Source organism: Daldinia decipiens (assembly GCF_022478715.1).
Source record: "Daldinia decipiens strain CBS 113046 unplaced genomic scaffold F4813scaffold_44, whole genome shotgun sequence".
NCBI lineage: Eukaryota > Fungi > Ascomycota > Sordariomycetes > Xylariales > Hypoxylaceae > Daldinia > Daldinia decipiens.
Genome location: NW_026054587.1, coordinates 1 through 11,333, shown reverse-complemented (window position 1 = coordinate 11,333; position 11,333 = coordinate 1). Strand labels below are relative to the sequence as shown.

Here is an 11,333-nt window from a genome sequence, read left to right as displayed (position 1 = left end):
CTGTTATCGACAACTCTGTCCAATTATAACGCTCCGAAATGAGCCTTCCAGAAATATCCCCCTTGCTTTGAATCCCACTTTTCGAGGCTGATGCTATTTCTCCACCTATCTGCCTACACGCTAAACACGCTAAAAGCTTAAGGGTGCTTACAGGTAGAACATTACCTAATTCAGGTAACATAACATCATTAGCCAGCCACAGTTACTTCCAATTTATACTTCACTTACCTATTTTACTTCGCTTCACTTATATGATGTCGTAAAATACGCAGCCCAGCCTTAGCATTTACATATTCGCTCTGGCTATTTCGATGGATAAGGCTAGATTCCCACCTCTCATACAGAATATCACCGGTCGACTACGAAGATGAGAGATGAGCAACATATCGATGCTCAGCAATGTCTATCCAGCAGTTGCCGGAGCATGTCATTGCACAGATCAAGTCATCTACCACCATAACTTCGCTTAACAGTGTTGTCTGTGGCTTGGTAAATAATTCTCTCGATGCAGAAGCTACTAAAATCATAGTTTCTATCGACTATATTCGAGGTAATTGCTCCGTCGAGGATAATGGCTTAGGAATCCCTCCAGGAGAGTTCAAGCCTACTGGTGGCCTCGGCAAACTTCATTATACGTCTAAATTCCCCCCTCGTAGCGATACTCATGGTCGACACGGCTCTTTCTTATCTTCTATAGCTGCATTGTCGTTGTTGACAATAACGTCTCATCATCATGGCTATCACTCTCATAATTCAATTAAAATTCATAACGCCGAAATCTTAGCGAGGCATACCCCTTCGTTGCCAGAACAGAGGTTGTTAAGCTTTCCTCATGGAACTCGGACGACCGTTCGAGATCTCTTCGGGTCTATGCCGGTGAGAGTTAAGCAGAGGGCGATTGATGCTGAAAAAGGTGCTAACGCCAAGGATTGGGAGTCACTTAAACGTGCCCTCGTGGCGCTGCTACTCGCTTGGCCAGGCCAGGTTTCCATATCACTTCGCGATTCCGTCGATCGGCGTAGTTTTACAATCCGCACCCCCGAAGAATCCTCGAGTTCTCAAGACAAAAAACATGACGTCCTTAACCTTACCACCCGTGTTTCGAGGACATTATTCCAAGCCCAGCTATCTGATGATCGCTCTCGGGATCTGTGGGTGCCACTGAAGGCATCGGCGGGCGCAATCTCGGTTGTAGGTGCGATATCGCTTGTTCCCATAGCCTCTCGACAGATACAATTTATTAGCATAGGTGTACGACCCGTCTTTAATGACCATGGGCCAAACGTCCTCTATGAAGAAATTAATAGGTTATTTACGAACTCAAGCTTCGGGGTAGAAGAGGAGGGTGACAATCTTAGTGAGAGTGAGCAAAATAGGAGAGTCAACGACCACCGATTCAAACCAGATGGATACACAAATCAGGAACTCAGGGGTAGAAAAGGGGTTGACCGATGGCCCATGTTCTATATCAAGATTACACTTGGACAAGTCTCTCAGCTCGCTCAATATGACGTGGAGGAGATCCTAGATGAACGCCACGAGAGCCTAAAAACAATAACTGATGTCCTATCCGCGGTTATCTACGAATTTCTTCAAGCTCATCACTTTCGCCCAAGGTATTCTAGACCTCGTGGGATCACATCATCTAAGCGTTCCAATTCTCAGGACGTACGCAGCCAATCATTGTCTAGAAGTGCCACCCCAAAAGTCGAATCTCGAGCAACTAGTGCTAAAGCATCTATAAATCATCTATCATCTACCGGAGATTTGGCCAGTACTCGGCTTAATCTTTCTTCTAAAAATTCCGGTTTGCGGCCTTCATCTCCGTTCGATTCCTGGACTCGTATTAAATCAGGGCAGCCTCAGTACGCACACTTACACGACAAAACTCTGGGTCAGTCTGCTATAGAATGCGGTCATAGTCACAGTTCACACTTAGAAGACAGCAATAATATTTCAGATACACGATTAGTTGCTTCGGATGGCACGCTTGTCCGTATCCCTTTCCCTGACGTAGAATTGGATGCGCCTGGTACAGGCAGCCAGAAGCTTGCACCTAAAGAAGAGAGTTTTGACAGAGAAGAATCTCAGTTACGAGAAGGCAAAGAGATTTTGTGGACCAATCCAGCCACCAAGGATACCTTCGTCGTCGATACCCGCACTGGCTCAGTGATTCGGCCCCTAAGACCTGGAATTGGGGGACCCGACGTACTGAATGAGACCTATCACCTGCCTTCAAGAAAGAAGCTTCGTACAAACACCAAGCCAGTCCCTAGCGATTTGAGAAGCGAGTGGCTATGTGATCTCTTATCATCCTGGGATAACCCGGTTTTCAAGTTACATGAGCCACCGATTCCAATTGCTTTTGATGAAGAAAAAGCATTAGCTCTAGCAACAAAGACGGCAGAGGATTGTTGCCATGGATGTAACTCTAGATCGTTGGAATCCTTACAAACTACTTCTCATAGTATGGAAGGCCGACTGTCTAAAGATAGTCTACGGAATGCTGCTGTAATATCGCAGGTCGATCGGAAGTTTATACTTGTTAAAATTCCTTTACCTCCACCGCCTCCCGATCTAGGTATAGGCAAAAAAGGAGGTACCTCATTGCTTGTCATGATTGATCAGCATGCTGCAGATGAGCGGTGTCGGGTCGAATCCCTTATGAAGGATTACTTCATGGTTGTAGAAGATACACAAGACGGAGTCACAGGACAGCACCAGCGGTCGATTCATGCCCAGGCCGAGCTTTTAGAGAAGCCTATCGTATTTGATGTTTCCCTTCGGGATGGTCATCAATTTGAGCAGTCTGTCGAGTACTTCAAACAATGGGGAGTCGTGTTTCAAGTCACCCCGGTGCTAAAATCAAAGCTTGACAGCAAGGGGAAATATAAACTTAAAATTCTCGGCCTACCGCCCAGCATAGCTGAAAGATGTCGCTCAGAGCCTCGGTTGCTTATCGAGTTACTGAGGAAAGAGACATGGAAGCTCGACGAACACGGACACAGTGCTTCTCAGCAAAGGAGGGTAGAGGATACTCAGGGAGCTGGTAATAGCTCTGCTGGTCTGCATTGGCTGGCTCGGTTTCACGGGTGTCCCAACGGCATTATAGAAATGATCAACTCTCGAGCGTGTCGGAGTTCTATTATGTTCAACGACGCTCTTTCTCATGAGGAATGTGTCGATTTGATAAGGCGGTTGGCAGACTGTACTCTACCTTTCCAGTGTGCCCATGGACGGCCATCAATGGTGCCGCTGGTTGATTTAAGTAGAATTCCCACGAGCGCGGTAGATGTAGAGAATCCTACGGGTGGATTTGGGGAACAGTTTAAGAAGTGGAAAGCAAATATGAGTAGTGGATGAAGGTTTGTATAATTAAACGACTTATTTGGAAGAGTATTTTGATATATATGCTATAGATAGAGATACCCAAGAGATTCTAGGTTAATATTAGGTATATTTTATATAAGTCTTAAGAGTAACATCCCACGTGCACTAAAGGTTCTACATACATAGGTACATGTAGTATGTGCATCCATCCATTAAAGTGATTCAAGCACCGCCACACTTTGCCTTTAAATTCCAAGTACCCATCCATGTATGTACCCCATATACATAGGTACATATATGTATCGAGGTTGTCGAAGTACCTCGGTACCCAGGTATCGATAAAGCAGCTCCCGTCCCATTGATCTTAGAGCTTCGCGGTGACGTTCCCAGCTGTCAGGCAATCTTCTTAGTATCACCAACTTTCGAGCAAGGATGAGCAAACCAGAACTAATGCCGCCCAGTTAATTGTCGCAAGCATTTGAGCACCCACTATGGCTTTGCTTCTGGTGAGTTATCAGACCATGAACCCTTTATTGTCCCCAATTCTATTTAACTAACCTGCCCCAAGTGGAAAGCATTCGACTTCTTCGAAGTGAGCCAGGTCAAGCTCGGCGACGACGAAGCACGTTCATTCTTCGAGAACAACGAGGTATCAAGCGTATGCTCCGGATCCGATAGTTTATTCTTCGGAAGCGATAACGGCTATGTGCGCATTATCGGGCCCAGTTGGAAGATCGTCCGGAGCTTCCAGGCACACGACACCGGTCGCATTACCCATATGCGCCAGGTCGAGGGAACGAGCCTGCTGGTTACAATCTCTGTAAGATATATGGCATGGCCTTACAATTTTAAACGGAACTAATAAGAAGTAGGAAGATCTGAGTAATGAACCTGTACTGAAAGTCTGGGCTCTGGATAAGCCCGTGAAGAAGACAGGCCTGCCCACCTGTTTGAGTACATTGAACATAAACAATGGGCGGAAGCAATTCCCTGTGAGCACAGTTAGAAATTAATATGAATATTCGTAAGCTAACTAAATGTTATAGATATCGTCATTCACTGCTCTTGATGACCTCTCTCAGCTCGCCGTAGGATTTGCAAACGGTGCAGTCACAGTAATACGAGGCGACCTAATCCACGACCGAGGTACAAAACAACGAATCGTTTACGAGTCGGAGGAACCTATCACGGGAGTCGAGTTTGTGGCCGATCCAAAGCTCACAACACTATTTGTCGCAACGACGTCCAAGCTTCTAAAGCTAGTTATATCTGGCAAAGGACAAGGGCAACCTCCGAGGACGATTGAGGATGCCGGGTGTGCTGCCGGGTGTATGACAGCGAATAGCAAGAGCGGAGATATCATCGTAGTCCGGGAAGATGCGGTATACTATTACACATCAGAGGGAAGGGGGCTTTGCTTTGCTAACGACGGGACCACGAGCCTAGTCTCAACTTTCCAAGACTATGTTGCCCTTGTTTCGCCGCCCCCGGTTTCTAGCAGCGGAGCCTCTGATAGTATAGGGAGGCGTTTTGGAGGATCAAATGCAGACGCCCTCTTCCACGCTGCTAGGTTTACAATGGTGGACCCAATGCTTCAAATAGTCGCACATTCCGAGTCACTTATATCTGAAGTTAAGGCTATTTTTAAAATATGGGGAGATCTATTCATTTTAACTCAGGATGGAAAGGTGAGGCATACTGACCTTCGTTCGATCGAGCATGTACTCACCAAGACCAGGTTACCCGCTACCATGAGAAGTCGTTACAGCAAAGACTCGAATTATTATACCAGCGAAACCTATTCCCGCTTGCTATCAACCTTGCGCAGAAGTCCGGCATGGAACCTCAACAACAAAATGTCATATACCGGAAATACGGCGACCATCTATACCAGAAAGGAGACTATGACAGCGCCATGTCTCAGTATATCAAGGCAATTGATAACACCGAGCCTTCGCAAGTCATCCGAAAGGTAAGTGTTTAGCTTGAAACTCTAGGATTTCTCTGACAGGAATAGTTCCTCGATACGCAAAGAATACATAACCTGATCGAATATCTCGAACAGCTTCACGAACATCACAAAGCTACCGCGGATCATACAACTTTGTTACTAAACTGTTATGCTAAGTTGAAGGACGTTGAGAAGCTAGAGAAGTTTATCAAATCTGAGGGAGATTTGAAATTTGACCTGGACACGGCTATAAACATGTGTAGGCAAGGTGGATACTTTGACCAGGCCGCCTACCTTGCTACCAAACATGGCGAAAATGACCTTGTAGTGGATATTCTTATTGAGGACTCCAAGAATTATGCCGAAGCGCTTGATTTTATATGGCATCTAGATGCTGAAACGGTATGTGGATTGGTATTTGATGGAACTAGGATGCTAATATTGAATAGGCATACCCATCATTAATGAAGTACGCCAGAGTACTCCTAGAGAACTGCCCGAGTGATACTACCGACCTCTTTATCGACTACTATACAGGAAAATATAAGCCCAAGGTTCATCCAGTACCAGAAGAAACACAAACAATTTCAAGCGGCGGATTAGCAGCTGGAGCCGCAATAGCCGTGCAGAACCTAACTAGCCTACTTCCGCTCCCCTATATGAACACCTCTACAGTCCCTACACCTACCGGGCAGGGATCACAAGCAACTGTCAGCGACGCAGGCGCTGTAATAGATAACGAAACGAACACTGAGCCAAAGTATACCCCACCCCCTCCCCGAACCGCATTTTCGTCTTTTATCGACCACTCAGACGAGTTTATCATCTTCCTCGAAGCCTGCCTTAAGGATGATTCTCTCAAGGAATCAGACAAAGTAGATATCTATACAACTCTATTTGAGATGTATCTTCATAAAGCAAGCGAGAGGAAAGGGATGCAGAGAGAAGAATGGGAGCTTAAGGCGAAGAAACTCATCGAAGGGCGTGAAGTCCCTATCGAGAACTCAAACGTTCTCCTACTATCTCACCTCTCAGACTTCCGGGACGGCACAACTCTAGTCAAAGAGCAGTCCGGTTTATTGTTCGACATCTTCCGCTCCTACACTTCCGCGAAGGATACACGGGGCGCTATCAAAGCCCTCCGCAAGTACGGACCCGAAGAGCCGCAACTCTATCCCGCGGCACTAGCATACTTCACATCAGACAGACGGATCTTGGAGGAAGCCGGACCAGAAGAGCTAGCCAACGTGCTCAATAAGATCGATCACGACGGCTTGATGGCGCCCCTGCAAGTTATCCAGACGCTGGGCACGAACGCCGTCGCGACCATGGGCATGATCAAGCCATACCTGCGAGAAACGATCTCGCGCGAACGCCGCGAGATCGCGTCTAACAGGCGGCAGATAAAGTCGTTCCGCAAGGAGACAGAAGCCAAGCGGGCCGAGATGGCGGAGCTCGGCACTAAGCCGGCCGTGTTCCAGGCGCAGCGATGCCCCGGGTGCGGCGGACCCCTCGAGCTGCCGGCTGTGCACTTCCTGTGCAAGCACAGCTTCCACCAGCGCTGCCTCAAACAGCAGGGCGACGACGGCGGGGACGTCGAGTGCCCCGTCTGCGCGGCGAACAACGCGGCCGTGCGCGCTATGAAGCGTAGCCAGGGCGAGCGCGCGGATAGACACGATTTGTTCCGCGACGCGCTGGAGAAGGGGGATGATCGGTTCAAGACTGTTGCGCAGTGGTTTGGGCAGGGGGTTATGGGTGCTGGGACGGCGGAGTAGCGTTGTGGTGGATTGAATTGAATGAAGTTTGTGTATGTGCGTTTAAAGATTATATCCTAGGAAGCTGGGGTATCGCGCCTACGTATGTCGGGCGCTTTTCTATATACATGTCTATATGCATCGGTATAATATACCTTATATACAGGGCTAACTGTGTAGCTAGGTTATATGACATCGCCTAGTCAATGCAGACGTAGGGTTACTATCCCGAGTACGTAGTTAGAAACCTAGTTTTTGTCTATAACCCCGAATAAGTTGTTAAGCCATCTTCCAACCGGCTCGCTGTCGACTTTGGACCGCCAGTCGGTTATTTGATGGAGGTATGCCGATTCAAGGGACGCTGCGAGGTCTTGTCCGGAGACCTCGGTGATCTGTCCGTGGCGGACTGTCATGGCTGCGCGAAAATCTGGGGGGAGGTCGTCTGGTAAAGACGGCCTGGGACGAGGGTCGTCTTCTGTTGGGTGCGTGGAGAAGGTGAATTGTGGTGTTTGCGTGAATATCCAATCTAGGGACTGTTTTGAGAGTTAGGGGGTTTGTTAATTTCTCATTTCTCATTCGTTGATTTTCATCTTTGGACATCGGGGGATAAGGGGGTGAGATGATTCATAATTTCTACTAGGACCCCTTTTCTTTTACTCTTACTTTGCAGGTATAAATATAAAGAAAATGTTGGAGGAAAACAAACACATACCTTGAGCTCAGCGTACCCTTTTGCGATAGCCGGAACGCTATCCAAAACCTCCTCGGCGTCTAATGCCGAAATCATCTCGGGGTCAACATTCCCGTACATAGCACCGAACTCGGCAACGACGGCCTCCTCGAAAGCGGCTGTATCCTGAACCCCTACGTTGCGGATTGGACTGCGCACGCTTTCGACACCTCGCGCTTTAATAAAGGGGGCTGCAGGGGAACGTAGGAGCGGCCCTACAAGCGGTAGGTTAGGCGACTGTAGGAGGCACGTGCCGTGGTGAAGAGAGCGTAGGCGCGTCAGCTTGTAAGCTGAGCCCGAGATCTTGAACGCTTGCGTCTGTTTCTGCCCCGGGACGTCTAGCACTATATCGTGCCGCTCATTGACACGAGACCCAGATACGCCGAGAGATCGCAGCGCTTGCACAACCATGAAGGCATGTTTGTTCCGATCGAAGGAGGCCGGCGGGCAGATTACGCTGTAGTTCACGTTGCCTGAGTCGTGGAAGACGGTACCGCCGCCAGAGCGCCGGCGCACGAGAAGCACCGAGCCTTCATTACCGCCGTTCTCGTCAACGACTTTGCTCCTCCCCGGACCAACAGGTCCCAAGTTAACCTCGACCCATGGATTTTGGTTGCGGCCGACGACAATACAGGGACGGTTTGTGTACAGGAATAAGACGACGGACTCCGGAGGCGACTTCTGCAGTAAGAAGTGCTCGATGGAAAGGTTGAGATAGGGGTCCGTCGCCCGCGAGATGTACACTTGGACTCGATTGGCGGGATGTGAGACGGCTTCCGCGCTGAAGAGACGACGTGAGGATAAGGGGATATAGGGTCTTATACGCGGCCTGCTGAAAGTGTTGAGAAGACAGCGTCGGAGAGCCATATGGAAGGTTGGGATTAGGGAAAGATGCTGAAGCTGCTGTCACCTCATCTCATCTCATCTCATACAATTTTATTTTATTTTCTTTTGTCTCATTTTGTTTTATTTCATCTTGTTTAATGATATGAGTTGGTGAGATTTTTAGTTGAATCATTATGATAAGATGAGATTTGATATCGGCAGTCGTGCATATGACGAAGTTAGGTACAGTTACAACCCTGTCGTCCCGGGACCCTGCAGCTGCTTGTATTGTACCTAGGTAGATACGTATTACCCCACATTAAACTTTTGGAAAGAGGTACATAGGGAAGCTATGGTCTTTATCGATAACAATCGCGGGGCTCGAATCGGAGATGCAAAACCCCCGCCATCGTAAGACCTCGAAAATTAAATCTTGTCTCTGACATATTTCAACCCCAGATGAACCGGAGCCGCCCGGGTTAGAGCAATATCATAACTCTCCGGAATGAGAAAGATCGAGTAGCCATACAATGCGGTACTGGGTTTGGTATTATACTTGGAACTCCGGCTGGCTTAGTAGTCTTCAGCGACCAAAGGCTTTGAGATCGACTCCAGCTTCGGCGGTTGCAAGGTACCGGGATCTATCCGCAACGTCCCCTTTATCAGGGCACCAGGAACCCCTACCAGCCCAGACACCGGTGCCGGACGGGCTGGAACGCCTATCTACTTACGACGGTAAGTCCGAAGGCGTGCCGGAAGCCAAAGGGAGACACGACCCTTGCGTGATACCGAGGGCGATGCCATCGTTGAGGTCATAGCGTCTCTAGTTGTTATGGATGCGCTGATGTCGCAGATGGGACGACACGAGGCTAGGAGACATATTCCGCCTCTAAATCCGGATTACAAAATATAGCAGGATAAAATAATACGATTTCCTTGAACAGTCAGTGATGGTTGTGTGACATTGACATAAAGGCACCTTACTGATGATAAGGTGCCCTTATCGCCGATAAGGAAGGAAGAGATAAAATACCCGATTTTACTGGGTAAAAGGGGTCGAGTATCCACTATTATTGGAATATAAGAACATGCTATACTTAGCTAGTTTCAAATAGATTCTTCTTTTTTTAAACATTTTAATATATCAATCTTAACACTATTAATTTATTTACTATTGTTTTTATTATTATTTTTATTATGTATATATTTATTAATACTAATTAATGTTATTAAATAATAGTAATATAAATTAATAAAATTAAAAAAGTTATTATTACTTTAATTTAAAAATTTTTACTATAATAATATAAATAATATTAATACCTTTCTTCACATTACTCCCGTAATTTATAATAGGTTATAATTTTACCTTTTTATACAATCCGTTTACATCTTTAATAAATTATTACAATTTAAACCCTTTATTTATAAAATTATCATTATTTATATTATTAATTTTTCTTATTATATCTTAAAAAATATAAGTAAAAAGCTTAACGTAAACGTAAATTTATACCATATATAATCTTATTAAGTAAAAAAATATAAACAAATTATATAAACTCTTAAGTTATTTCCTTAATTAAATATTTATACTTAATATAATATTTAACTATATAATAATATAATAAGAAAAAATCAACCTTTAAATAATTATATTCGAATAAAAAATAATATAAATATTTTTTATATTAATAAACTTTAAAATTATTAATAATAAAATATTATATATATATTTAATTAAAAAAATAATAATTAAATATTAAAAATAATTTAAAAGATTTATAATAAATAATTTTAAAACATTATTAAAATAATTATAATTAATATTATAAAATATATTAATATAAAAAAATATTTATATAAAAAGATATAACATTAATTATATAAAAATATTTATTAATTTTATATTATTACATAATTTATTTATATAAAATATTATTAAATTAAAAATAATAAAAATAAAATAGCTTAATATATTAATATAAAAAGTTTTAGTTTATAAAATTAAAAAAAAATCGATATACTTTATTACACACGCATTTACATAATTATAAACGTTAATATAATAATATTAAATAATTTTTAACCTATAAATATTAATATATATAATTATACTTATAAAGTAAATCTTAATATAAAATATTACGCTTTAAGCCCCATCTTTTTCCAACTTATAATATATATTATTTATTTTATAATTAAAATAAATACTACCTTTTATCTTTAATTAATCCTTATTAATTTTTAATATTTTACCATTAATTTAATAATTAAAATTTATTTTTTAACCTTTTAATTAACTACCGCTTTTAATATATATCCTTTTTCTCCCCTTTTATACACTTAACCTAAACCTATTACCGTAAATTATACCAAATTATTTACAATAATTTATATAATTTTAATAAAATAATTAAAACGGTATTTAAACATTACCCAACCTTTTTTCCCCTCTTTTATTAACTTAATAAAAACTATTTATACCTTTTATAAAATAATAAAGATATAACTTAAAATATAACCTTAAATATAAAACTAATTAAATATAATTTTTTTCCTTAATTATAAAAAATATATTTAAACCCTTTAAACCGCTATTAAATAATTTATATTGAACTGGTGCTGGTGTATCAGGTGACCTTGATCCTGATCATGTGATCATATTCTTAGTATAAGTACCATTTATGGTCGCACACACCTATTTTACATAGTATCATCCACTTTTAATACAAGTCATTCC

At 43.1% G+C, this 11,333-nt stretch overlaps 3 protein-coding genes across 3 annotated transcripts; 2 read left to right on the top strand and 1 right to left on the bottom strand.

Moving 5' to 3' along the window:
• The first annotated feature begins 187 nt into the window (after positions 1-187).
• F4813DRAFT_373554 (uncharacterized protein) lies at positions 188-3,482 on the top strand. Its single transcript, XM_049244829.1, has one exon. It carries the CDS (start codon positions 400-402, stop codon positions 3,361-3,363), a length of 2,964 nt encoding a protein of 987 aa, XP_049095607.1. The 5' UTR covers positions 188-399; the 3' UTR covers positions 3,364-3,482.
• Positions 3,483-3,703: 221 nt separating this feature from the next.
• On the top strand, positions 3,704-7,170 carry F4813DRAFT_246710 (vacuolar protein sorting-associated protein 11). Its single transcript, XM_049240092.1, has 7 exons — positions 3,704-3,836; positions 3,899-4,150; positions 4,203-4,322; positions 4,377-5,018; positions 5,069-5,302; positions 5,348-5,683; positions 5,731-7,170. Exons 1-7 carry the CDS (start codon positions 3,822-3,824, stop codon positions 7,054-7,056), a joined length of 2,925 nt encoding a protein of 974 aa, XP_049095606.1. The 5' UTR covers positions 3,704-3,821; the 3' UTR covers positions 7,057-7,170.
• On the bottom strand, positions 7,170-8,876 carry F4813DRAFT_246705 (uncharacterized protein). Its single transcript, XM_049240091.1, has 2 exons — positions 7,748-8,876; positions 7,170-7,568 (listed from the first exon to the last, which is right to left on the bottom strand). Exons 1-2 carry the CDS (start codon positions 8,630-8,632, stop codon positions 7,284-7,286), a joined length of 1,170 nt encoding a protein of 389 aa, XP_049095605.1. The 5' UTR covers positions 8,633-8,876; the 3' UTR covers positions 7,170-7,283.
• Positions 8,877-11,333: the final 2,457 nt, after the last annotated feature.